The following is a 26,928-nucleotide window of genomic DNA, read 5'->3' on the forward strand; positions in this document are numbered from 1 at the left end:
GACACACTAGGGTGCTAAAATACGACCCGATCAAGTCATGTGATTTGTATTTATTCAAACCCTTGCAGCTCTTTCTTGTTTCGAACGGAGGCAAGTTCGTGAAGAAGACCCTAATCGGCGAGGCCTACGTGTGGCTGGATAAGGTAGACCTGCGGAAACGAGTGGTGAGCTGGCACAAGCTGCTGGCCAGCACAGCTCAGATCCACTCCTAAAGACGGCGGACGGACGAGGCGCGAGGACAGACCAGGCAGCGGAGCTGCACATCTCTGCCGCACTCTTTGGGACTAAACCGAGCTGAATTTGGAGGGCCGACACAGGGAGCTTCCCGATTGCACTGGCACGTGTGATTGTGTTAACCCAAGCCATGGAGAAACAGGTGTACAATGGTGTTTACAGAAAGGATCTGACCCTTATTGACAAGACGCAGATCTTTACGTTGGGAAAAGCTCAAAAAATTGAGCCGGAGATTCACGAAATGTTCATACGTATATGTGTACAAGCACTTTCACAATCACTCACAATTATCGACACATATTCATACCCATGTATGTATAATAATATGTGTACATTGGGCCACAACTGACAGTTAGATGATAGAGTGAAAGTTTATTTATCCCGTTTGTGCATTATTCACATGAAGACATTATGATTATTTACAGACAGAGATGGATATCATATACATTATTTTTGTATGATAGAGGCAAATTCAGTTTTAGATATTTATCGTTATTTTACATTCCCTCTCAGATGTTATTATGTGTTAAAAGAACTGATATTTAAAACATATTATCAATGGATTAGAAGAGTATTTTATGGTATATTATAGACAGATTTAAATGAATGAAATATGATTTATTGGGTGTTGTGATGACTCGTTGTGTCAGTATGGTTATTTCCTCTCACAGAAGTAACTTTCATCTTTCACTGTGTGATACTAAATTCATCAAAGTCAGAGATACAGTTCCCGAGCTCTAGGAATCAAGAAGCAGGTTATAACGAAGAACTTCAGCGTTTAAGAAAACTGCCGGTCTAATATGACTCACAGAAATGAATGGGAAATTGAATAGTTGTGTTCGCTGATTGTTATGATTTGCTATCTCATTTGATGAATGTGACAGACGAAAGATCTCCGATATGCAGCAGCATCAGTTGAAAATGTCAAATCCAGCACTGTTATATGATTTGCACTTTGTGTCTAGCATTTTACGAATGTAGGTTGGTAGCTTTTTCGTCCAAAAAACATCCTGCCATTTAAAAAAAAAAAAAGTCAAACGCTGTCAATCCCCCACACAAACTCATACGCATCCGTCTCTCTTAAATACTCAAGGATTAGAGCTTGAAAGGGTCAGTGTAGTGTCTGTCCGCATCATATTGCTGATACAATGTTGATATTATGTTTTATTAAAAAACAAACTCCTAAACACTCAGGTTTCGATGAAATAGCCTTGCTTAAAAGTTATTGGCTGATCTTTGATCTAAGCAGGTTCAGCTTAAAGGCGATAACAGTGGATCAGGGTGATCACAATGTGTTCGTTTTTTCATTTTAACACCTCCTTTTGGCTAACTCTTATTTTCTGTTCGGTTTACATGTCTGAAAGGACCCGTTTAGATGCTGAGTGCACCATCTCATTCTTTCAGAAAAGTGTGCCCACTTTGCAATGCAGACACTTATATCAAATGCCATTAGTGTTACGTTCCTTATGTTGGTTTTTAATGCCTTTAAACTCGGGATGTGTGGGTTCAAACTTTACAACACATAACCCAGCCATTTTTTACAGCATTTTACAAGCACTTACTGATATTCACTCAAACATCCAGCGTTAAGGGTTAAGTCAACCTTTAACCTGTGCCAAACTACCAAAATCCGCAGGTTCTGTGTATGTTATTCTATGCAACCGAATATACATCTGATGTACTTATTATTTAGTGGTCGCTGGACAGATGAAGCATTACGAATGAGGACGTTTTTTTAATTTTTGTATGTATGTTTTTTTTCCACATGGTATATATGTTTGTTTTTATATATATATATATATATATATATATATATTTGGTTGTGTCTTTTGCTTGATGCTTGTTTAATTAATTTTATATTGCTATTTTGAGGTCATGTAACAATGAGTTTGCAAAAACGTAGGGTTGATTAACCTACTCAACTATTTAACTGCTAGGTTTGAGAATTCAAATGTACATAACCAAATGTGTTTACAGGATCACAACAGACTGGTCACCTTATGTGTTCGTCATTCACAGTGTCTAGAAACAACTCTCTCACTGCACTCAGCTTTATATACAGCGCTCAGCTTTCACTGTATATTCTGATCTCCCAGAATGTGTTACCATTTTTTTTTTTATGTTTTACAAATAAGATGAGGGGAAAAAAGCATCATATAACAATTCGTCACATTTATTCATCTTAACCAATGCAGCCTCCTTTGAATAACCCGCGCATGCTCCAGTTTCACTTTGCCACACTAACTCTTTCACCTCTGCAAAAATGATAAAATAAATAAAAACAAGACGTGTAAATAAAAATAATAATTTTCTTTTTGTACAAATAGGATCTTGTATTAGTTTTCTGGTTCAGCGAAGGGCATGTGTGAGGGAAAGGAGCAGAGCGACTGTGTTTTGATCTGTGTGTTACATGTTGTACATGCACTAGGGTAAAAGCTTTCCCCATGCTTGCCTCTGATGGACTGGACTTGACCTGCACAACAGACACCGATTTAACCCTGTATAATAAAGAGCAGATGTTGATCTTACTGACTCCAAGTAGAATCAGGAAACGTATGGTGTTTTCACTTTGGATGTTGCATGTTTTGTTGGTGGTTTGTTCATACTATTTTTGTGTCCAGATTCTATTTACAAAAAGAGAAAAAGATTATGAAAAATTAATCAAATCTAAATATGTATGCTGACTGTACAAAGATATGCTTGTATAATCTGTCTGGTTTTCCACTTAATGTAAACTGATGAAAAAAAAAATCCAGCTGTCATGGTTTTTGTGGTTGTACACAAACGGTATTGATAAATTATGCAAATTGTGCTGTAATAAAAGGCTAATGCCCCAAGTCTAAATATTAAATGATATATGTAAAATTCTCCCTGAAGTGAATTCATTTGTAAACCACTTTTACATCTATCTATCTATCTATCTATCTATCTATCTATCTATCTATCTATCTATCTATCTATCTATCTATCTATCTACTTTGTCTCTGCTCAGTCTGTCTATCTATATGTGTGTCAGTTTGTCTATCTATCTATCTATCTATCTATCTATCTATCTATCTATCTATCTATCTATCTATCTATCTATCTATCTATCTATCTATACTGTATATGTCTATTGGTCTATCTATCTGATTTACATGCCCCTTTGTCTATCCATCTGTTGGTCTGTCAGTCAGTAGTTTGTGGGTAGTAAGAAACATAAGAACAGGTAATGTCATTATACTTAATTTGTATTGTTTTATGAGATTATTATATTTTTAAAATAAAAAAGTGGGAGTAATGGCGGGACTTTTATTTTGAAGTAAACTGTGGCGTCGTCGACCCATCATGTCCGACCATGCAGTAAAAACATTGGTGGTTTCTGTTGATATTTCAGTAGTAATGCATCGCTGTTGCGATTTCTTTTCCTTTCAGCAGTCTATTTAGAAGCATTTAACTGGGCGAAATGGAGGAAGACGGCACATTAAAGCACTTAATCAAAGCAGTTCAACATGGAGAGCTGTGCACAGTCAGACAGCTACTTAACGAGCACGACAACAAGCAGGCTGTCATCTACACTCATTTTGGGAGATCTGGAGATACTGTCCTGCACTACGCTACCAGACATGGACACATAGACATTTTGCGTTATTTAGTAGAGGAGCTCAAAATGGACACTGAGGTGTATAACAACGACTACAAGAGAGCGCTGCACGAGGCTTCTTCCATGAGTCATTATGAGTGCGTGCGGTACCTCATTGCCAGAGGAGCGAAAATAGACAGTTTGAAGAAAGCAGACTGGTGAGTTGTGTTTATTCGAGTGAAATTATTGTCAACACTTAGTTAGAGATATGGGGCTAGGAAGTCACATCGCGCTCAAGGCCTTCGATAGCTCAGTTGGTAGAGCGGAGGACTGTAGAGGTTCAACACTGTCATCCTTAGGTCGCTGGTTCGAATCCGGCTCGAAGGAAATATTTTCGTCTGTGTGGCAAAATGCCGTTGTTTTTTTTATTTAATTTGACAGATATTATGGGAGTGGATTGATGGAGGGCAGGAGATGCATGATCTGGTCCCTTAAGAGACTTTAATTAATGCTGCCACGTAAAAATCTGTTTCAAAGAGAATATTAAATGAATTGTTAATCACTAATTAAATAAAATACACATTTACACCATATGCAAATATTTAAGTGATTAATATAAATAAATATATTAAATCGTTAAGCTATTTACTCCACGCCTGAGTAAAAATGTTCTCATTAATCACTAATCTTTGGAACGAACACATTATTTTTTTGTAGTATGTTATATATTATGATATTTATTAACATAATTAATCAATTTTTATAGCTTGTAATTTTATATTTTAACTTTTCCTTTTAGTTTTAGTCATTTTGTTGTACGTTTGTACGTTTTATTTATTACTTTATTTTACTTCATATTATTATTTTTTATTATTGAATTTAATTTAGTTGCCAATTCAGCATTTCTGTATTTCATTTCAGCTTTACTTCAGTTAACGAAAATATATTTTTTAAATAGTTTTACTTTCAGTTAATAATTCCAACACTGCTATTTCTTCTCGAACAGCTTTGGTGCATTTGAACAATAAAGACTTGTATCCTCTCTAGGACCCCTCTTATGATGGCCTGTACCCATCGAAACCTCCAAGTCGTTTTGGAGCTGCTGAATCACGGTGCTGACCCAGTGCTGCAGAACAAGGATGGATGGAACTCATTCCACATTGCATGCAGAGAAGGAGATCCAGCCATCGTACACCACCTCCTACTGGCCAAACCCCAAGTCTGGAAGACAAAGAGCAAGACTGGAAGAACACCCCTCCACACTGCTGGTATACAAGCACATTCGTGTTTTTTTCCCCCCAAATTTCACAGTTTTGCATTAATCTTTCTTTTTTTACCCAAGCTATGCACGGCTGTGAGGATGCAGTGAAGATTTTGCTTCAGAGGTACCATATTTTGATTATTTGTGTGCATAGCACAATGCCTTCTTATTTTGCTCACACGGTTTGCATGCTAATTCAGTTGTAGCTATGAGCCTGATGGGAAGGATAGTTGTGGAGTTACTCCCTTTATGGATGCGATAAGGAATGGACACATAGCTATTGCTAAACTGCTTCTTGATAATCAACGGGTAAGCTTATATTTGCAATATAATTCACTTATTAAGTTTTTCTCACACTAGATATGAGCACGTCCATGTTTTTCTGGTTTAGGCATCTCCCTCCGCTGTAGATATTCTCGGAGCGCAGCCTTTACACCAGGCCTCTGTAACTGCTCAGGAAGAAGCGCTTTCTTTCCTCGTGCATAATCTTGGTATTGATGTAAATTCAAGAGCCACAAAACTGGAGCTGACTGCACTGCACTACGCTGCTAAGGTTGCATCTATTGCATTAAACATGAAGCACGGTTAAGATAAACATGCTTGCTCTTCTAATCTGGCTTTGATCTCAATGCTCATTTTTCAGGAAGGTCACACAAGCACAATAAAAACACTGCTCGCCCTGGGCGCTGATCTACATGCAAGAGACACAAAAGGAAGATCAGGTAGGATTACATTTCATGGTGTATTTCACTGCTTGCCACCCTAGTAAGACGCCATAATTGGGATCATTTTATTAGAAAACATTGTGAATTTTTTTTTTATGGTTTGCAGCTCTACATATGGCGTGCATAGGGCAACATGTGGACACCGTCAGGATGCTGCTGCAACTGGGACTCGCGGATACTGACGACAATACTGGCAATATGGCAAGACAGTATGCCAAAAAACCTCAGATTATAGAAGTGTTTGAAAGGCTTGAAATGTAATATCTGTGTCGGATGGATAAAACATTGCTTTGAATGAGTATTAAGTAAAAGTGGACAAAGTTACAAAATAAATGCTTTTTATGAAAGTGATGTGGTATGATTTGTGTGACATGAAAGCTTGGCTTCGCAGCTGTTTTGGTAATTGTTTGCAGTGTGGTAACTCGTGAAGAAATGGGTGTTTTTGACTCTTATGTGAATTATTTTTATTTAAGTTCCCTTTATTAAATGAGTCTGAATGAACTTGATGATCCCGAACAATATTTTGAAATGTAGTTTTACTGAAAGACCTGGTTAGTTAGATAGTTGATTGTGTATTGTCATTAACCCAAACAATTAAAAACGCAAAATCTATCAACTTCAGTCATATATGACTATGTATATTAGCTTTACTTCTTTATAGAAATAAAAACAAACAGTAGCTAGCAGTCTAATACTTAGTGCAACTGATATTTAATGTATGTATTTGATATGTGATATTTCCGTGAACGTTTTTAAGGATTTGAGTCACCCCATTACTTCTTGCAGAGCGTTTCTGGCGATCAGGGGGCGGAGTCTTCGCTCACTGTGAATGACAACACAATCCTCCAATCGCAGCTGAGAACGCGGTCAAACTCGCACGCCCTGCCCACTTCAAACCACACCCACCGTGGGTGACGTGACAGCGCACTTCTTTCATTTCCAGCTTTGCAAGATCTCCATTTTCTTCGGGCCGACGCGTAGGAAAAGGGGATTAAAGACGAGGAAAAATGAATGAAGAATACGACGTTATCGTGTTGGGAACCGGGCTGACGGTATTCGAATATAATTCAATCCAAATATGCTCGTGTACATGATGTAAAAACCTTAAGAAAAACCACAGCCAGAGGCAGTTTCGATCTTGCTAGGCGGCTCTGTTACTGTACCGCTCACTTTAGGAGGCTAATTACTAACATGCTAATTGTAGCATCGTGCTAGTAAGCAGCCAGTCGGACTCTATCGGATATGCTAATTAGCAACAATGCTAGCGTTAGCCCCGGGCTAATCGGCGTTCATTCTAACTACGGTTTTGCTAATCTGTCTCTATGCTAACTTTAGCATCTGTTATAGTTAACCATTGGCGCTAACGCTGCATCACAGGCCTCAGTTACAAATTTGACGGTGTTTTGCGACTACACAAAACTAATTCACATTGCATTTCCGTATCGTTTAGTATGTGGTTAAAAACGCCCCAAGAATCCTTTTGTTCTATTGTTTTAGTGAGATATTTTTGATAGCTCGCTTGTAACGAGGCTTTCGTTTTTTGACAGTACCGTTTCCACAGCTTGCGTTCTGTGTCTACGGAATAATAAATGTTCTCTAATTATTGATGAAAACTTGTGAACTTGATAAACTCAATGAATATTAAACGTCTTGCGTTTATTAGCATGTATATTTTGATCTGCTTTTTAAATCGTAGTATATAATGACTCTACTGGCTTCCTCAATGTTGGTGTTTTTTTTGGTTTTTTCTTTATACGTTAAGGGTGGAGGATAGTTTCATATATTTTATTTTAAAATGAAATGACACAATGAACCAATTTTGAGATGACTTATTGCGTCAATATGGGTCAGTAAACAACCACACCCTCAAGTGAAACACAAAACCTTCATTACATATACCATTGCAATGCGTTATATGCCTGCTCTTTCATTCAGGAAGTTGTTTTATGCTAATACACATAAAACGTCATAACCCATAACGTCATAACAATACTGTAAATATTAACTTTTTAAATTATGCCTCGGAAAACCACTTGATGAAAATAATTTCTGACTGCTACTGTAATTTGCTTTTTAGCAAATTAGTTTGATGGGACAGTCCCTGAAAACCGCTTCCTTGCTGTCTAAACGGGATCAAGTACACAATTTAGTTTTTTTTTTTTCTTTTAAAATAAGAAAACTCTCAACCGCATCTTTATAAACCTGCTTTAGTAGTTTCATACTCACCCTGCCAGATTCAAATGTGCATTAAAACCAACGCTGCACTTCATTGATGGCGGATATCCATAATTCATATTTAATAGCTTTTACCAAAGGCGTGAGTAAAAAGTTCTAAAGAAACCTATGCAAAGTGGTTCCTCTAAAACAGGAAGCATAGGACTCAAACAGAGGACGTTTTTGTGCAGAGGTGAATTAGGCTATCAGTAGAGAGCCAGAAAGGCGTTGGTCCGCTTTGTAGAGGAACCGAGACTGGTGTCTTCTGTTTAGTTCTGCAAATCAGACAAGAATGGCAAGTTGAGGGTGGCTTGCAAGCGAAAAATGAGCAACGGTGTTCCTGTCTCGGCTGTTTTATGAGGAATTCCTCTCAGTTTCTGAGGCTACGGTCTCCCTGAGCATAGAAAGACTCTGGTATTACATGGCTTATTGCATAATCCCTTTAGCCTGAGCGGGACAGTTTAAAGTGACTGGAAGTTGATGCTTAATAGAACAAATGTCACAAGGGTCTTTAAAGGAACACTCCACTTTTTTTTGGAAATGGGCTCATTCTCCTACTCCCCCCAAAGTAAGTAATAAGTTGAGTTTGACCTTTTTGGAATCTATTCGGCCGATCTCCGGGCCTGGTGATAGCACTTTTAGCTTAGCATAGCTCATTGAATCCAATTAGACCAGTAGCGTTGCGGTCAAAAATGACCAAAGACTTTCAATATTTTTCCTGTTTAAAACTTGACTCTTCTGTAGTTATTTCATGTACTAAGACCGGCAGGAAAGGAAAAGTAGCCATTTCCTAGGCTGATATGATTAGGAACCATGTACCATGCAGCACCTGTGGAAAATACAGCAAGAGGGTCTGACTCTTTTCAGGAGCTGCGTGAGATCACTACTTCTGCAGCAAATTTCTTTGATTATTTCACCAGAATGAGAGTACAGTTCCTAATCATATCAGCCTAGAAAATCGCAACTTTTCAATTTCCGCTGGTCTTAGTACACCATATAACTACAGACTACTATAAGGTGAAACTTAACTTAACTGTGGGGGAGTTGGAGAATGAGCCTATTTCCAAAAAGAAGAGAGTTCCTTTAAAAATTCAATAATAGGAGTTCTTACAATGGCTTGTTATTCTTTTATAGTAAATCACTTGTTACTTTGCCACTGTCTTTACATTAGATTTTTTTTATTGGCAGTCTCGTATTGTGTAGACGCCTCTTTCTTCACAATGTGATGAGTCATCTACAGTGAATTAATGGGAAAAGCAACAAACAAAAGAAACATCAAATAATGGATGATTGCGCTTTCGCTTGTAGAACAGAGAGAAGTGTTTTACTGGAGCATGATGATTTCTGTCGCTGATAGGGTCATCTGAAGCCAGAACGCTGGATCCCAGCAGGTGTTTAACACCATGAAAGAGGGAGACAAATGTCAGGAGTATTTCTTAGGGTCTTTCATGTGACTGCAGCCTGATTCTTTAGTAAGGAGAAGCTGGTGCTGTTCAGCCGCGTGGATCTGCTGAATGCTTTAAAGCAAATGTTAACGTTTAACCCTTATTACTGTTAAAAGAGATCTTTGGATTTAGTAAGCAGTCATTTAGTTTCTAGATTTTTCCTTGAGTTATAAATGAACTCATCCTTTGAGCCGCTAGCAGTTGAGTCATGGGCATTTGAGGTGAGGACATTGATTATGTTGGCCGGGCAAATTGGCTTTTGATGTGCAAAACAGCATTTTAGTTATCCTCCAAGACCAAAAAGTTTGGCAGCCACCACTTTGTTGTGAGCTTATCTGGTTATGTCAAAATTGAGTTATTTCTAGCGTTATGAGAGGTTTGATTGGTCGTACCCCTTCCACAAAACAGGATGAATAATAAAACATTTTCTGCTTGTAGTAATACAGTGCCACTTATTCAGCAGCTGAGAAGTAGGTCTTATGTTGGGATCCCACCCTGACCTGTTCTAGCTTAGCAGTGTGATGCAAAGCAGGTGTTGTCTTGTTTAGATATTTTCTTACATATTTGTAATACTAAGGACTTGGCTCATCTCCACTCGCATGGATTTAGTTACTCTTGTACATCATCTTAAATTTGCTGTGAAATGATTTGTGGGCCCACAATGAAGAAAAGAGTGTTGTTGCTTGCTTGAAAATAAGTTACTGTTAATCGCTTTGAGAGAACATGTCATTCGATGGCTTCTATTGTGTGTAAAGTCCACTCCATCACATGATTTGTAGGTTTGCTGTTACTAATCATTTATTATGGCCTGTGAGAGGACAGTGTTTCAGCTTTTCTTTAAATGTCTATGCTTGTCTCTTTTTTCCCCCACAAAGCTGTTTGTCATAAGTATATATATATAAAATCCAGCAAAATGCAAATATAAGAATAACAGGTAATAGTATAAAAGTAACAATTAGTTTTGCCCCTTAAATGGGTTGAATGTTCAGTTCATGTCTACACTTTTGTATAATCCATACAGGTGTATCTAGGTTAAGTTGTTTTTGCTGCAATGATAGACAGTTTATGATAGTAAAGCTTTTGTGGCATTCTTGTAAAGCATACAGAACATTCTTCTGCTGTACCCCTTTGACCTACTCCACACTGCCATTAAAAAAAAGTCAAAAATGTGCTAGGGCTTGCCATGTTTTAAAGGCTTGTGAACAGGATGCCATTATGCTTGGATTTTTACTTAAACCAATTATGCTTTATTTGTTTTTAAGTCAAGGACAGCAATGTATACTTTTTTATTATACTTCTGATTCAAAACCACAAAATGACTGCCTTTTACTTTATTATACAAACCATGATTGTATTTTGAATGGCCACACGTGTGAAATATGTGAATATGCATTCATGTGTTTCCTCTAGGAATGCATCCTGTCTGGGATCATGTCCGTGAAGGGGAAGAAGGTTCTGCACATGGACAGGAACTCGTACTATGGAGGGGATAGTGCCTCCATCACCCCTCTGGAGGATGTAAGTTACCGTTTGACACCACAGATATTTTCTGAATCTGCACAGACACTAATATTGTCTCTTGGTTTGCTCGCAGTTGTACAAGCGTTTCAGTCTTCCTGGCAGTCCTCCTGAGTCCATGGGAAAGGGTCGTGACTGGAACGTAGACCTCATTCCCAAGTTTCTAATGGCCAATGGTAGGAAGCAACAACATCAAACTTTACATTTACGTTTCACTCGTCACTTGTTGGAATCCGTAATCTCAGCCAAATACGGAGCACGTTCTGGATCGCTCTGCACCAGGCGCTGCTAGATCCTTCAGTCACACTTATCCTGTTGCTAAGCAATTTTCTGTCATGCCTCAAGAACACAACGAATGATGATTGTGTCCTTTTCGCATTCATAGGTCAGCTGGTCCGTATGCTGCTGATCACACAGGTGACACGTTACCTGGACTTCAAAGTGATCGAGGGCAGCTTTGTCTACAAAAAGGGCAGCATCTACAAAGTGCCCTCCACTGAGACTGAAGCTCTGGCATCCAGTGAGTGACATTTTTTCAATTCAGATAATCTAAAGATAGGAACAAACGCAAGGTCTTGCAAATGCAGCAGAGATTTTACTTGCCCCGGCAAAAGGATCAGCTTGAAACTGGTGATTTCAAGACAGCTTTTGCCATTTTTTCATCAGATGGTCAGCAAAAAGGCTGTGGGCGGCCCATGGTCCTGCCATCTGAGGCAGAGTCTGCAGCCAAGTGTTTTATTGTCAAAAGCAGGGTTATTATCGTAAGCTAAAACATTTTTGGTAATTAAAAAAAAAAGCTTGATATATAATAAAATATAATAATTATATATTAATAAAATATATTAGTGCTGCAACTTATAGTTTTTAATCTATTAAAACCTGGAATTTAAATTTAAGAAAATATCCATAATCACCCTGGTCTGAAGGGAAGAGTGGGTCTGTTATGAGTAGAAGAGATGATTATGGATGTCTCGCCCTACTTCCCTTTTGATTAACTATGAAATTGTGTGTAAAACAGTTCAGTAGTTCCTCTTTCTTGCAGACTAAATAATTATCTAAATTGCTATGTTGTCATAACCGATGAGGGGCAAAACGCATTTTTAACATGTAACAATTGTCTTTTAGGCCTCATGGGACTTTTTGAGAAAAGACGATTCAGGAAGTTCCTTGTGTTTGTTGCCAACTTTGATGAAAATGACCCAAAGACCTTGGAGGGAGTGGACCCAAAAAAGACCACCATGCGGGATGTGTACAAAAAATTTGACCTTGGGCAGGATGTTGTCGACTTCACCGGCCACGCTCTGGCACTCTACCGCACAGATGAGTGAGTCAGAACCCCGTCTACTTTTTGGAGAAAGTTCACCTAAAACACACAACGTTGTTTGTTTGTAATAGGCTTGTTTGTTTCATGAAGGTAAACTTGTTTGTGTTGTCTGTCCGTCCAGCTATCTGGATCAACCCTGCATAGAGACGATAAACAGGATTAAGTTGTACAGCGAGTCTTTGGCGAGGTATGGAAAGAGTCCATATCTGTACCCTCTCTATGGACTGGGAGAGCTGCCCCAAGGCTTCGCCAGGTGAGTTTCCCCAGCCAGCTCCTCTATCACTAACATTCACATCATTTTTAACCCTGTCTGTGTGTAGTCTGCTTAGATGTCAGTAATCTGTATGTACACTAGCAGTTTATTTTTGTCACTCACAGATTAAGTGCCATTTATGGAGGAACATACATGCTGAACAAGCCCATTGAGGAGATTATTGTAGAGAACGGCAAAGTGGTGGGCGTCAAATCTGAGGGAGAGGTGAGTTTCTGCTGTAAGGCTTTGTAAAATCTGATTCATCTTGAAACTCCGCTGTGACTGTAATGCGATTTATGTTTCATGGTCAGATCGCTCGCTGCAAGCAGCTGATTTGCGACCCCAGCTATGTCATGGACCGAGTCAACAAGGTGGGTCAGGTGATCCGGGTCATCTGCGTCATGAGCCACCCCATCAAGAACACCAGCGATGCCAACTCCTGCCAGATCATCATCCCTCAGAACCAGGTCAACAGGAAGCACGGTTAGTTTGACAGGAAGCCACAGCGCTTGCGTGTTCAGCAGGCTCTTACCTTATTTTAACTCGTACTATTTTATATTTAGTGTATTTTACAGTATACAGTAATTTACGTGACATGACAGGATGACACAGATTTTTGATGTTAAATGTATTTCCATAATAAAAGCTTTTGATCAGTGTTTTTTTAATAATAATAAGTCCGTTATGAGAACTTGTCATGTATAAGTTTTCTCATTTTAGAAAATATTAATTTCCACAAATATATTGGTATTTCATCACTGATAATAAGAAATGTTTCTTAATCCACATTTTTACAATGATTTTAGAAGGATCAGGTTACATTGCTGCTTACATTTCAGCTTTGCCAACACAGGAATAATTTACATTTTAAAATGCATTCAAGTAGAAATGCTATTTTAAATGGTAGTATTTCACAGTTTTCCAGTTTTTACTGTACTTTTGCTTAAATGTTACCTTGGTGAGCACTGACTTTGTCAGAAGCATTAAACGTATATTACAGACTCTATTAAAAGGTTCATTATCGAAAATTCTGTTCCTTTTTAGATATCTATGTGTGCATGATCTCTTACGCACACAACGTGGCGGCCCAGGGTAAATACATAGCCATAGTCAGTACCACTGTGGAGACCAACGACCCTGAGAAAGAGATCAAACCAGCCCTGGACCTTTTGGAACCGGTTGAGCAGAAGTATGTTTACATACACCCTTTAATATCTAAAATTTGCTTTGACATGCATGCAATCGGATAAATAGGATAATTTTGCAATGTGTGATCTTTCTGCAGATTTGTGAGCATTAGTGATCAGTATGCGCCAACCGATGTGGGCTCTGACAGCCAGGTAAGTGTTTTCATTGTGCTCACGTGACATTCACAGAGCGACTACAGTGCTAAGTTTGTGTTTATTTGCACCTAGATCTTTATCTCTCGCTCCTATGATGCCACGACCCACTTCGAGACGACCTGCGACGATATCAAAGACATCTACAAGCGAATGACGGGCACAGAGTTTGACTTTGCCGAAATGGAACGCAAGAAGAACGACATCTTCGGAGACGGTGCTGACCAGTAAACTAGCTCCAGCTGCTCTTGAATATCAGATATTCAGACGATCATAATCTTAACATTTAAAGAAAAATAAAAAAAAAAAAAGGCAACCGAAGTGGGCGAGCTGGCTATCCAAGCGTATGTTTTGCCCTTAATGGAATTTCATGTAAACCGTTATACAAATTTAGCATTTTTGTTGGGGGGGGGAGAAGGGGAGAAGGTCCTGCCAGTCTGCTTTTTATAATCAGGAAACGAGATCCATTTTGCACTGATTGTTTATCCACGGCCTATATTCGGTTTCCATCATGTGATCTTTATCTCAACCTGCTTAGACATGGGATGTGGAAAGTCCAAAGATGCCAAATAAGATGTGCTCGAGTGATATGAAGAAATGCATATTTTTAAAATGTGGTGTTGGCCGTCAGGGGGAGGGGGATCGGGTTTTGCAAAAATGGCAAAAAGATCTGTTTTGAGTTTGGCCAGGTTTAACAGCACACGTTTTTATTTTTAAAAGAAACTATCTACTTCTAAGATAACTTCCAGGGATTTGCTCGTTCTATTTTCCTACAAATTACAACTGGTGCTTCAACTAGTATCCTGAATATTTAGTTTGCAATATTTCTCCAGTTTCCTTGCGTTTACAGATCGAAGGGAAGTATCAAGCACACACAGTGTAGATAATCTTTTATGTAATCCGTGTCCAACCACACAGTATTTGTTTTGCAATATGCTCATGTGATTTGACATAACTGACCCCCAATTAGCTGTAAATTGTGCTACTTGTCGGAAGGGCAGGGGTTTCTTTCAGCTTTGCCTTGCATTTCTTTTTCTGATGGGTTCTGCGTGATTCTAAGGCTACTACACGGAGGTTATCACACGTCAATGGGAAAAGCTGCTTAACTGTAAGTCTGGAATCTGCTTGTCTAGTGTGTGTGTGTGTGTGTTAGGGAGCTCTCCTTCTCCCTCACCTCAGAGCAGAGAGCGGAGCAGCCAGTGTCTCCTCAATGGCTCTGATGTGTTAGCAAGGACCAAAATGTCTATGGCAGTATTGACATGACCGGGGCCCTGTGCAAAATGTCACCAATGTTTTAAAAAAAGTCAACAAAAACAAATGCTGAACGAATGGGGCTCAAATGATTTCTGTACTGCGAAGTAAAAATGTTAACTTGTGAAAAACTGACTTCGTGTTTTTATTCATTTTATTTCTTAACTACAAAAGACCTAGCAACACACTCCAGAATCATCTCTTTAACCCCTGTCATTTCAATTGTTAAATATTAATGATAATCTATAGCATAATCAATGGTGTGCTGGCACGTTTACATCAACAAAGCAGTTTAATGTAATTTTGTGGTATTAATTGTTTATCACATGCTTCATGAATATAAAAGTTATGTTTGGCATTAAAAAGAGCTTGTACACAAACCGTTATGGTAGTGAGCGCTATTGAGGAACTACTTCTCCCAGAATCCTTTTGCGTAATTGCCGTATTCAATCCGTAGTGTCGCAAACCGTAAACCACTGGCGGCTTCTCTAAAGATAGAACAAGTTACTTTATCACCACGTTGTTCGCGTGCTATACGAGTAATTTTTTGTTAAATGTCAAATCTTAATAAATCATGGAACTCACCGCTGCCAGGTCAACGTTTTACGGCGACATCGGTGAGCGTTTGTTTAATAGCAATGCGTTTTATGTTTTAACAGTCTCCTGTCTTTGCAATTGCTTAACATTGCTGTGGACGTAGATTTTTAGAAACGAAATGCGTGACTACGTCTGCAGGTCACTGGGCTGACCGCACGCCGGTGCACGAAGCTGCGTCTCTAGGTCGAGCTCTGCAGCTGAAACAGCTGATCGAAGCAGGAGCATCAGTTAATATCGTGTCTGTGGATAACTTCACCCCTCTGCATGATGCCTGCATCCAAGCACATCCCAAGTGTGTTCAAATACTGCTGGAGGCTGGAGCTCAGGTGGGTTATTGCGACAGGTATATTTTAATGAGGGTTTCTTATGAGTGATGTTCTTATTTACGTATGCATCAAATTTTGTAATCCGCTTTAATAAAGTAATTGAAATACACTACTTTTACATTTTAGGGAGACTTGTCATCTGTAACCTGTTACATTTCGCATAACATATGACATACTACTTCTCCAAAGTAACCTTCCCAACAATTGTGATTTACAATAAAGCATCTATGAATCATCATAGGCCAAACAATATTAGAGAAGATATACAGGAGGAATAACAAGGCGCTGGAAAAAATATACACACATCATCCTGCAAACCTCAATCATGACTATAAATTTAAGGTATAAGCCCTTGTGTGCAGGTGGATGTGCGCACTATCCATGGCAGTACTCCTCTCTGTCACGCCTGTGCTGCTGGAAGCATAGAAAGTGTGAAGCTGCTGGTGGATCACGGAGCATCGGTCAACCCTTCCCTGACCGCCCTGACGGCTTCACCCCTCCACGAGGCCTGCATACGAGGTGAGAGATCCAGGACAGGAAAGGCTTTGTGTTTAGATAAGTTTGTTTGTGTTTTCTTATGATCTCTGTGCAGGTAACCCAGACTGTGTAAAGCTTATGATAGACAAGGGAGCACTGCTGGAGGCCTTTGACATTTACTTTGGGACGCCGTTACATGCTGCTTGTGCTAAAGCTCACCTAGACTGCGCCCTGCTGCTGCTCAATGCGGGTGAGGCGCGTTCTTATTGGTGCAGTTTATACGTTTTATTTTACACCTGTATGGGTTATTCTGCATTGCTGTTTTTTCCTGTTTTCAAAGGCGCTAAGGTGAACGCCACCAAGTTCCACGAGACGGCGCTGCATCATGCGGCGAGGGCCGAGAGAGTAGACCTGGTGGAGCTGTTGGTGGAGTTTGGTGGAAATGTCCACATAAGTGATAACTTGGGTCACAAACCAAGAGACTATACAAAACCTGAATCCCCTGCCAGTCTCTGTCTGCTGCACTATGAGAGTATGTTACAGTCTGCATAGGTGCTGTACAGTATATTAAGAGATGTTTGAGAATGATTTCTCCTGCTGTTGTGTTTTTGTGCAGGTAACCCTCTGTCTCTGCAGCAGCTGTGCCGTATCGCCCTGAGGACTGTGCTGGGCACCAGAGCTGTGGAGCTGATCCCGAAACTGGACATATCACAGCGCACCATTGATTACCTCGTGTACAAGTCATAACTTTAGAAAACAGTTTCTTAGAGTCTTATTTTGTTTAGAAACCGTTAATAGACAGCTGTTTGTAAAGTCTTAAATTTGAGTCAGTTAATTTAATTATAGATAAATATAAGTTTATGTTTAATTAATTTCAGTGAATATGCTACATTGCCTTAAAATCTTTTGCAATGTAAATGTACAAATAATATAACCATTTGTATTAGTGTTGGCCCTGTGATTTTTTTGGACAACCAGAAAGTGTCCAAATACCTTTTGTCTTAAAGGCATTGTTTTATAACTTAAACTTAAACTTTCTTGCTAGTAAATCGTTTGTGATATACTTTATTAAAATAAATGCCATGGGCTTTCCATCAGGAGGTCCTGAAAGCACTTTAGGAGGTCTGTTGAGAAGATATATATAAAACATATAGCACTTAACATTTTCGTGATGTTTAACTATTGAACTCAAAAATGTCTGTCTATTAACCATTATGTATTGTCCATTGTTTGCAATTAAAGGTTGAAAACCATTGATTTAATCACTTATGTTCCTACATATGTGTATGTCAGTATTTATTTTATTGCCGTACACTACAACTCCCAGCATTCACGGCAACACGTCATAACTAGTGCCAAAACAGAACAAACCACGTGATGTACCTCATTTCTAAACACAGCGGAATTTCTGCTTTTAGTTAGCTGCAGTGTTTGCTTTAAATTGTTATAACGCTTTACTTAAGCAGAGATGGAAGTGGAAACGGCACGACCTTATTTTTTCGGTGATATCGGTAAGTCCATGCGTATTTGCCGCTATGCCCGTGCTCTCCTATTTTGAATATATTTCACGCCGTAATGTCATGCAGCTGTAGTCCACAACCAATAAACATGTTCAGGCTTATAAATATTTCATATAGCCAACCATGATAATGTATAAGCTACGCAAGAAATAATCATCAACGCATCAATAGCTCATGCATATTATTTATATCTGTTATGATTTGAGACACGCCACAACTCTCTACGAGGCTTATATGACCAATATATTATGCTTAATAATTGCATGTGCTAATATCAATACCACACCACATTAATAATACAGTGGAAATGATCTGTTGTGACTTGGGCTTATGGATTTACTGTGTGTTAGGTTTCTGGGCAGAGAGGACGGAGGTTCATAAGGCCGCGTGTCAGGGTCAGGTGTCGGAGCTGCAGAGTTTGATCCAGAGCGGAGCTTCAGTAAATATCGTGGCCGTGGACTCCATCACTCCGCTGCACGAGGCGGCCGCGCGCGGACAGACGCAGTGCGTGAGGCTGCTGCTGGACGCCGGGGCTCAGGTGCTCGGGTGCGCTCTTCTTAAACACAACACAAGGGGATTCTCGGTGCCGACTTTTGGCTTAGAAATGGGTTTTCGTGTTGCAGGTTGACGCAAGGAATGTGGACGGCAGCACTCCGCTGTGTGAAGCCTGCTCTATTGGGAACTTTGAGTGTGTGAGGCTTCTTTTGGAGTATGGAGCAAAGGTCAACCCCATGCTTACCTCACGGACCACCTCCCCTCTGCACGAGGCCTGCATGGGAGGTGAGCCGGTGCGCGCTGAAGAACTGTCTTGTATTGATACAAAATATGTGGTTATCTAATTATGTGAACTATTTTATAATAGAATTTGTTTACGTTTCGTTTTTCTTTAGTTACATAATCTGGGCGGTATTTCTTTAATAGAGTATGAATTATTTTGATGATGAGTTGATGGTTGTTTTTGTTTTATTTAAAAAAAACTTTATATTCTGTTACGCAGGTAGTGCAGATTGTGTGAGGTTAGTGATTGCTAAAGGAGCCAGTCTGGAGGCCTATGACCTGTACTACGGTACTCCTCTACATGTGGCATGTGCCAACCGGCACCTGGAGTGTGTTAAAGAGCTACTGAATGCAGGTAAAACTGGATTCCATGTAAAGTACTCTGTCAGCCATGCGAAGAATGTGCCGCTGAATAAGGTGGTTCAGATCTGAAATCAGCAAAGTCAAGCTTTAATCGTGAATTATTGTGTGCAGGTGTGCAAGTAAATGCCACTCGGCTACACGAGACGCCCTTACATCACGCTGCCAAGTCCAACAATGTGGATATGATTGAGCTGCTGGTGGAGTTTGGGGCCAACATTTACGCCCGAGACAAATATGACAGGAAGCCAGTCAACTACACAAAGCCAGATACTCCCTCAGCACACTGTCTTCAGCTTTATGAGAGTGAGCTCAAAACAAAACAGCCTTTTTGTACTTTGTACTTCGAAATGGTTTGCATTCATTATGGTATATGTTATATTGTTTACATTTCATTATTTATAGACTAGAATAGACTAAATGTACAGGATTCAACCATAATAAATATTAAATATTTTGTTATTAAACTTAATATTTCAACAATTAATACAAAAATGAAGTTGTAATACTTGATGAGAATAATAGATAAAACAAGATTAAATATGTAAAAACGTATCTATTTGTATGTACAGTTAATAAAAAAAAAGAATATATATTCTGGAAAAAAAGTTAAAATAAATCACATTGGTTAAAAGCTAAATTAATAAATGTAAATGCCATTTTTTAATGTAATATAAAAAGACAGAACTAAAAGTGTCCAGCAGATGGTGCTCATGGCTTAATGTAAAAGCTGTTGTGGCAAACCTACCTTTTTTTATATATGGTGTATTGTTTTGACTGAAGAAGAATCAGTTCAATGTTCAGTTTAGTATGTTCTAAAAATAAGATGTATCTTGTTAAGGTTAGCTGTCGTGGTTGCAGTTCTGTGCTGCTTGTACTTTACAATGACTGCAGGAGTGCTTCACAGCCGCGTGGGTCAGGATGTTTGGGGTGTGATGTTATAAACACTTCCATGAAGTTTATGATGATGAGTTTAAAAGTGAGTTTCTGGTGCAGGCCTGGAATCCGTCAGTAGTCTCATTCCAGAGGTGCACTCTCAACCCATCCAAACACAACACGCCAGTGCCCCTCTTCAGAATGTAAACCGGATTTTTGCGAATCCGTGACCTAGGAGCATAGAAATATTTTTCTGATAATGGCTAAAAATAATAATAACGAGAATGCAAACATTTAGATTTGTGCGTATCACATGATATGACAGGAGGTTGTGATCTTGAAGCGCTCGCATTTTTTTACGTTTTATCAAGCTTTTATCTCCTGCGATGTTCGCTTGTATTTGTTTTTATTTGGTTGCTACGGAAGGCGAAGTCTAAATGCATTCAATTGTTGCCACATTTGTCATCGTTGGCTGATTTTCATCCGTTGCTAAATGCGCTCTAAATGAATGGTGTTGTGTGTGTTTGCAGGTAGCCCTCTGTCTCTGCAGCAGCTGAGCCGTATCGCCCTGAGGACGCTGTTGGGCGCCCGAGCCGTGGATGTGGTGGCCAAATTGGATATTCCCAACCGTATTATCAGTTATCTCTTATACCAATGAAATCTTTAAAAGCCCACCCATGCTAGGAAAGACTTTTTACCTCCGATGCACAAACACTTGAACCACTGAAATCTACCGCAACAGTAAATATTAGTTATAATGGCACTCTAGAGCATTAAAGGTGAACTATGTAATTTTTTTTATGTTAAAAATGTATCTAAATTATTATTCTTGCAATTTTATATAGAAATTACACACTTCACCTTTTCAAAGAATAGTTTGCTTGGAAAGGAAAAATCTGTCATTATTAAAATGCCCGTATTATGGGTTATGAATAGTTTTTATTAATGTGACCTTATTTGTTCAGTGACTCCCAAACGATTAATTCAATGATTCATTCAGTGCATTTCATTTAAAGCTTGTGGGCTTGTAACAGATCCAGCAGCAGCACCTAGTGGCAAAGAATGAATGTGCATGTTCTCGAAAAGAGCAACAAGAGGCCAGTCAATATATTAATGTTTTATTTTGAGATAAAACTAGCTCATTTCATATGAGGTGCACTTTCTGGTTTAAAACCTTGCAGGATGCTTTCATTAATTTAAAGCTGTCCTTTTGGGGCACTATAACTCAGTTTCATGACTTTATCCCAATGGGGTCCAAAATAACCTTTAATCCCCACCGTATGGACAAAAAGCGCTGAGATATTTTACTAAATGCCTTAATAGAGGTAGCAAATGACAGAATTTTCCATTTTGGGCAGACTGTGCTTTTAAGTAACAGAAGCACATAAGATTACATAAATAGGAAGCACTTCTTAATAGCACTTCTTGGCAGAACAATCTGGCTTTTACTGTGAAATATGTTGTCTTAATATGTCTGAAGTGAATTTAGGGCTGATTGAAGCCGTTATATGTAAGCTAAATATTGCCGGAAAGAATGAGCGCGAGATGGAGAGACAAAAAAAAGAGGAAACACTTAATCTGGCAGCTGTCTACGTCCAGGAACGGAGAAACGTCAGTACAGTAGTCGCTGGGATGACAGGCGCTATGCACAACACACAGCACTGCTGGAACGGAGCATGTTAACATCCTCATGCTCTCGTTAGAGATTTATTAGAAGAGATCACAAAGTTTTATTGGAAACACTGGTATCCTTGAGTTATACCACTGTTTTGTGTTCTGCTATAAAGAGATGGACAGAAACCCGTTTACAGCAGCGTTTTATTGCAGAAAGCGTTGTATTAGTACACCGGTTGTGCAAGTCAGGTGAAAGATTTAATATAGTCTGTATGTTTGATTTCTTTTGATTCCGAATTAAGGAAAAAATGAGTTTAGAATATCAGAATATTCTGCAGGAAAATACATCATATTATTTATCTTCACCAAAAATACAAGAATTTGCAGACGTACACAAAAATAATGAGGTAATGAAAGATAATGTGCGCTTATGAATTGCATATGCAGACAAATTACAGCATGCACAATACTGTTTGGGGTCAGTAATGTTCTGTTTTTGAAAGAAATTTAGAAATTTTGCTTTTATGTAGCTAGAATGCATTAAATTGAGAGTGAAGACATTTATAATGCTACAAATGACATCTAATTTACTTTTATCTATCAAACAACACAAAAAATAATGTTTGTGTGTATAATATAAATATATATATATATATATACACACACACACACACACATTAAACGATATGTATGTATACATAATAAATATATACAGTAAATGCATTAAACAGTAAACAAAACTTTTCTTTTGGATGCACTAGTTTATATATAATGTTACAGACCCCAAACTTTTGATCAGTAGTAATTGTATAAAATGACAAAGCAAAGGTTTTAACTCTATGCAGCTTCTATTTATTAATAGAAACTCTTATTTTAAGCCGGAGTTCAAATGATTTGCTCCAGTGTTGTTGTTTTTTTTTAATGCACTATTCCTTCCCTTAAGGACTTGAAAGGGTGTCAGGATTAGTTTTGTGGGTTTGACCCGCTGTTTTCCAAGTTCACTATATCCGGCCTCCTCTTATAAAGTACCGAATGTTTTATAAATAGCAGCTAGACCAGAAATAGAATGAAGTCCAAGTGCTTGTGCTCTCAGTGATCTGGAGAAATGAGTTCAGGTCTTCATGAGCGCTGGATCTGACCTGAAGCGGAGCAGCAGGGAGGGCAGGAATGTTGTTATTAGAGCGCTAACCCTCTTCTGATATCAAGCTTACAGAGACACGACAGCTGCTATTGAAAGAATGCTTTCTTATCCCACTCTCATCTTAAAACAGCCTTTAAAGGATTGTTGTTTTATCTTGAACGCTCTTAATTGTTTAAAGAGTTCATGGATGTTCTGTACTAGATAACCTGAAAGCTTGGACATTTTTGGTCTTTTCGATCCACTATTCCAAGGCATGAATATTTTTCACACAGGCTTAAAGTATTCGGTGCTATAAGGTTTATTGTTATACTGTTCAGAATTCTTGCTTAATGCTCATTATGATTATTAAAGGTAATTAGGTCATTGTGAAGTAAATGTTTACAGACAATTCTGACTGTTTTATTTGTTTGTTATCCTCCTTTAGGATATTCCTTGGAAAGCCATAAAACAATTAGCATTTTTCCTCAATGAGAAAACAACTGAATTGACGAGGATATTCTTTTAATCTTATTTTAATATGTTTCTGATGGTGCATGACAGTGAGTCACGTGTACAGTATATATATATTGATTTATTTATTGATATATTTTTGATAAGCATCCCCACTCATTTCAATGACAGTTGTGTAGCTGGTTTTATAAATTGTTTGCCATTTATTAACTATTTAAAATGATCAACATGTTAACTTCTAAAGCCAATATTTTATTTATATTATGTTTATTTGTTTTATTTAATTTTACTTAAATTTTTCCAAATGCATGGCTGGTTTTATGTGTTGTATATCAGCAGTTCAGATTTTAAAATGTACGATATATTGACATCTTGTTTTATAAATTGTATTCCAGTGATTAACAATTTAATTCTAAAGCCACAGATTTATTTTAAATAATTTTTATTCACAAGCGTTTTTCTTCATTCCAGTTGTGTGACTGCTTTGATGGATTGTCAGCAGTCAAGTTTAAGTGAAGTTAAGTTATAAGTTATAAGTTAAGTAAAATGAACAACAGATTGACATTTAAAGCTACTGATTAACCTGGTTTTGTGGGGGTTTTTTCAACTCTTTTCCCCCCATAAGCCTGTTCCTCAGTGCCATTTCTCTTCACTGCCACAAGGGGGCTCCGCAGATTTTATTTTTGGGCCTTAAGGCTTTTCTTTGTTTGTAGACAGTCTTTCTTCTTCGTGACCCAAAGAAGGCCTCCTTGCGATTAAAGTCACCTGATCATATTCTGGTTAAAGTCCCACTGACCTATGACTGAGCATCACATAGTAGAAAAGGATATATATATATATATATATATATATATATATTACAGAAGCTTGCTAAACAACGGTTTATATCTCCATCCGCTCCTCATAATCATTCTTTCTTCCGCTTGCTGCTGTTGTGCTACTGCGTGTTGACAACCAACCTTGTCGTGCAAGAAAAACAGCACACCTGATTACACAACCGAACCTTTTGTGCCGGAACAAAGGTCTGCCGTCAGAGAAAAGCTTTAGAAGACTGTAAAAGACATGCTTTTGCAGAAAAAGATTGTGATCCAAGGTTGGAGGAAAAGCAGAGGAAGCGGATTCTGGTTCAGAGATGGTTCGCTTCTTGTCTTTAAAGGCTCCCATGCACAAATCACCTCAGATCCACTCAGGAATTCCAGCTCAATGAGAAACAGATGTGTGTGTGTGTGTGTGTGTGTGTATGAAGCACAGCCACGAGAGCCAAGCTCAGCTCAAGAACTGTACGCTACACACACACACACACACTTAAGACCAAGTTCAAACCCTGTTGTACCCAAGAAATGTTTACACAACCTAGTTTTGTTACTCATTATTTTATCTTTTTATTTTATTACGAGGATACTTCCACAGAACTAGTTACAGATTCAAACTTTGTGCTTTGTTTCGGAGGTCACTGCATCTTTTGTGCCACAGATGGGAGTAAATTACACGGTGGGATAATTTGTAGAATGACGAAAGGCTACAGGACATACAGGGCTGCCTGAATCTTTTCATCTCGGTTGCTTGTCATTTAGCAAAAAGTGACTTAAAAGTCAGTAATTGCAGACACAGCCCCCCTGGAGCAATGCTGGGTAAAGTGCTTTCTATGTCCTATCTAAAAATCAAACTTTAACCACTAGGCTATTCATCTGTTTTTATGTACTGTCTGTGGAACAGTCTAGAGCTGAGACAACAGACAAGACTCAATCAAAAGGTTTTTGTCGCTGTCTAGTCAGAAAAATGTGTTTGTGTCCAGCTGAGAGCAGAAGGCTACACACACATACATATCATCTGTCTTTGTTTCCCCTTCTCCCCTAAATGATCATACCATCTGTGTGTGTGATTTTTTTTTTTTTTTCTTAAGGGACTCCCTCTATTGGATATTGAAGCAACACGCCACATACTGACCTCAGCAACTTTCCATTTTAGCTCCTCTCTGTCAATAAACGATTGAATTATGAACATAATTTCTATTACCAGGGACAAAAGCATAAAAAAAGAATAAAATATAGATATTTGTACACACAGACTATTTTCTACTATTTTATTCCCATTAAATTTCATTAGCAGTTGTGTTTTATAAATGATATGCCAGTGATTTACAGTTAATAATTAACAATATATTGTCACCTACATTTTTTTTTTTATTTTAGTATTTTTTTATTCTTTAAGCATTCTCTTTTAATGACACTTGTGTTGCTGTTTTATTTAAAAAATTATTTTAAAATTTTATTTATTTTTAGACATTCCCTTTGTTTTTAATGGCTGTTGGTTGGTTTTATTAAAAATCTAACCTTTCATTGATAATTTAATTTAAAGTAAGGGGGGTATCATTATGAAATAAAGGTTTTTCTCAAATACATGTTGAATACAATTATTGGCACCCCTGGCAATTATTTTATAAAATATTGAAAAAATGATTTTGAACACTCCAGGGTGATTATGAACATAAAATTATCCAGCCAAGGCTTCCTGTTTCACAGAAATATAAATAGAGAAAACTAAGCCAAAAGTCCCGTAGTCATCAATGAGAAAAACCAAAGAATATATTTCTGATGTGCAGCAAAAGATTATTGAGCTTCACGAATTAGTGAAGTGTCTTTTTAAGTTTTTACATTTTGCACATAAACTTATTTTTATTTCATTTCATTTTTCAGTGGGGATTGCGTGGCTGATTCGATGTATTCCCAGTGATTCGATGGTGACGTTTTAACATCACGCGTATCGTTGGTTATGATGTGGTTATGATGTCTTTTGAAGAAAAACCCTGTGGCTCCAAAACGTAAATCAGATTTAGCGCTTCCTCATGTCTTCGTGGATCGCAGCGCACATCACACAGAGAACAAAGGCCTCACATAGACACATGCGCATGATTTCTCTTTTGATCTTTTCCCGAAAAATGAATTAAACTGGTTAAAATAATTTAAGGGCACCACTCTCCTGACAGCACATTCCTATTTGACCTGAATTCAATTTATTTATCATTTCCCATCTTCCATCTCTTCGTACGTTACACCCCACTTGTTTATATCTTCGCCGCTTTTGTCTGCTCTTGTTTACTCCGTGGCCCGAATCTCAGTCTGTCATTTTTGGATCAACCCTCAATTACAAGCTTGCTTTGTAGTCAGCATATTTTGGGGGATTTCTTTTTCTCGAGGCATGAAAAGGCAACGCTGGTCCCATCTACAAAGGCATGCCTCGCCACTTACATGTTTTGCATTTCATTCTCCGTGCACGCAAGGTGAATTAGCACGCATTAAAATGCGAACAAGGATTCAGGCTTGCTAACCGTACGCAGTCGTTTGAGCTCCTTGAGCTTGGGTGCGTGGAGGCAAATTTTTGTGTGATACCCGAGGAATGATAGCGGACTACATTAGCGCTCTGGTGCCACTGTGGAGTAAAACTATTTGGTTGTATAATCGGTTTCGAGGTCATATTCGCCACAGGCTCAGCTAGTGTGTGCATTCTATTGTGAATCGCATGCCAAAAGACAAAACAAGAACATTATGTGCTCCAGGTAGCTTCTTCTCACTCCTTCAAACTGACAATTAGCTGTTTGGCCTCGTCGGTAATGACAAGGCGTGTCAGCAGGTCGAGTAGTTTTGAGGTTTGAGACTGCGTTCT

The 26,928-nt window shown here is 38.5% G+C and overlaps 5 protein-coding genes and 1 non-coding gene across 12 annotated transcripts in view; all 6 read left to right on the forward strand.

Moving 5' to 3' along the window:
- Positions 1–3,102, forward strand: part of pcloa (piccolo presynaptic cytomatrix protein a) — a 43,555-nt gene extending 40,453 nt beyond the window's left edge. For all 7 annotated transcript variants that reach the window (XM_043236673.1, XM_043236675.1, XM_043236677.1 and 4 more), the window contains one exon: positions 69–3,102. In XM_043236673.1, the coding sequence (XP_043092608.1) occupies positions 69–212 (144 nt within the window). In that variant the 3' untranslated portion in view covers positions 213–3,102. The remainder of the gene's footprint in view (positions 1–68) is intronic.
- Positions 3,103–3,548: 446 nt separating this feature from the next.
- ankrd16 (ankyrin repeat domain 16) lies at positions 3,549–6,129 on the forward strand. The gene is made up of 7 exons (XM_043236454.1): positions 3,549–4,014; positions 4,844–5,064; positions 5,139–5,181; positions 5,258–5,366; positions 5,449–5,610; positions 5,701–5,779; positions 5,889–6,129. The coding sequence occupies exons 1-7, from the start codon at positions 3,680–3,682 to the stop codon at positions 6,041–6,043; spliced, it is 1,104 nt and encodes a 367-aa protein (XP_043092389.1). The 5' UTR covers positions 3,549–3,679; the 3' UTR covers positions 6,044–6,129.
- Positions 4,096–4,183, forward strand: trnay-gua. Its single transcript is given in 2 exon segments — positions 4,096–4,132; positions 4,148–4,183. It is a non-coding gene; the product is annotated as a tRNA-Tyr (tRNA).
- Positions 6,130–6,679: 550 nt separating the features above from the next.
- gdi2 (GDP dissociation inhibitor 2) lies at positions 6,680–15,258 on the forward strand. The gene is made up of 11 exons (XM_043236453.1): positions 6,680–6,834; positions 10,852–10,959; positions 11,036–11,135; positions 11,345–11,479; positions 12,085–12,283; positions 12,405–12,536; positions 12,662–12,761; positions 12,848–13,019; positions 13,581–13,725; positions 13,822–13,876; positions 13,952–15,258. The coding sequence occupies exons 1-11, from the start codon at positions 6,790–6,792 to the stop codon at positions 14,105–14,107; spliced, it is 1,347 nt and encodes a 448-aa protein (XP_043092388.1). The 5' UTR covers positions 6,680–6,789; the 3' UTR covers positions 14,108–15,258.
- Positions 15,259–15,411: 153 nt separating this feature from the next.
- On the forward strand, positions 15,412–17,780 carry asb13a.1 (ankyrin repeat and SOCS box containing 13a, tandem duplicate 1). Its single transcript, XM_043236455.1, has 6 exons — positions 15,412–15,744; positions 15,863–16,050; positions 16,413–16,569; positions 16,643–16,777; positions 16,868–17,059; positions 17,144–17,780. Exons 1-6 carry the CDS (start codon positions 15,702–15,704, stop codon positions 17,272–17,274), a joined length of 846 nt encoding a protein of 281 aa, XP_043092390.1. The 5' UTR covers positions 15,412–15,701; the 3' UTR covers positions 17,275–17,780.
- An 82-nt stretch (positions 17,781–17,862) lies between these two features.
- asb13a.2 (ankyrin repeat and SOCS box containing 13a, tandem duplicate 2) lies at positions 17,863–23,203 on the forward strand. Its single transcript, XM_043236456.1, has 6 exons — positions 17,863–18,038; positions 18,398–18,585; positions 18,671–18,827; positions 19,045–19,179; positions 19,299–19,490; positions 20,591–23,203. The coding sequence occupies exons 1-6, from the start codon at positions 17,996–17,998 to the stop codon at positions 20,716–20,718; spliced, it is 843 nt and encodes a 280-aa protein (XP_043092391.1). The 5' UTR covers positions 17,863–17,995; the 3' UTR covers positions 20,719–23,203.
- Positions 23,204–26,928: the final 3,725 nt, after the last annotated feature.

The sequence above is a fragment of the Puntigrus tetrazona genome, chromosome 4, assembly GCF_018831695.1.
Source record: "Puntigrus tetrazona isolate hp1 chromosome 4, ASM1883169v1, whole genome shotgun sequence".
Taxonomy (NCBI): Eukaryota; Metazoa; Chordata; class Actinopteri; order Cypriniformes; family Cyprinidae; genus Puntigrus; species Puntigrus tetrazona.

Excerpts from the sequence above, each read along its gene's own strand:
- asb13a.1 (XM_043236455.1), top strand. The coding sequence starts at position 15,702 with ATGGAACTCACCGCTGCCAGGTCAACGTTTTACGGCGACATCG. Across the intron at positions 16,051-16,412 it reads TGCTGGAGGCTGGAGCTCAG|GTGGATGTGCGCACTATCCA; the intron begins GTGGGTTATTGC and ends CCTTGTGTGCAG. Across the intron at positions 16,570-16,642 it reads CCACGAGGCCTGCATACGAG|GTAACCCAGACTGTGTAAAG; the intron begins GTGAGAGATCCA and ends ATCTCTGTGCAG.
- ankrd16 (XM_043236454.1), top strand. The coding sequence starts at position 3,680 with ATGGAGGAAGACGGCACATTAAAGCACTTAATCAAAGCAGTTCAACAT. Across the intron at positions 5,065-5,138 it reads AACACCCCTCCACACTGCTG|CTATGCACGGCTGTGAGGAT; the intron begins GTATACAAGCAC and ends TTTTTACCCAAG. Across the intron at positions 5,182-5,257 it reads GTGAAGATTTTGCTTCAGAG|TTGTAGCTATGAGCCTGATG; the intron begins GTACCATATTTT and ends ATGCTAATTCAG.
- asb13a.2 (XM_043236456.1), top strand. The coding sequence starts at position 17,996 with ATGGAAGTGGAAACGGCACGACCTTATTTTTTCGGTGATATCG. Across the intron at positions 18,828-19,044 it reads GCACGAGGCCTGCATGGGAG|GTAGTGCAGATTGTGTGAGG; the intron begins GTGAGCCGGTGC and ends TCTGTTACGCAG. Across the intron at positions 19,180-19,298 it reads TAAAGAGCTACTGAATGCAG|GTGTGCAAGTAAATGCCACT; the intron begins GTAAAACTGGAT and ends TATTGTGTGCAG.
- gdi2 (XM_043236453.1), top strand. The coding sequence starts at position 6,790 with ATGAATGAAGAATACGACGTTATCGTGTTGGGAACCGGGCTGACG. Across the intron at positions 6,835-10,851 it reads TGTTGGGAACCGGGCTGACG|GAATGCATCCTGTCTGGGAT; the intron begins GTATTCGAATAT and ends TGTTTCCTCTAG. Across the intron at positions 13,726-13,821 it reads TTGGAACCGGTTGAGCAGAA|ATTTGTGAGCATTAGTGATC; the intron begins GTATGTTTACAT and ends ATCTTTCTGCAG.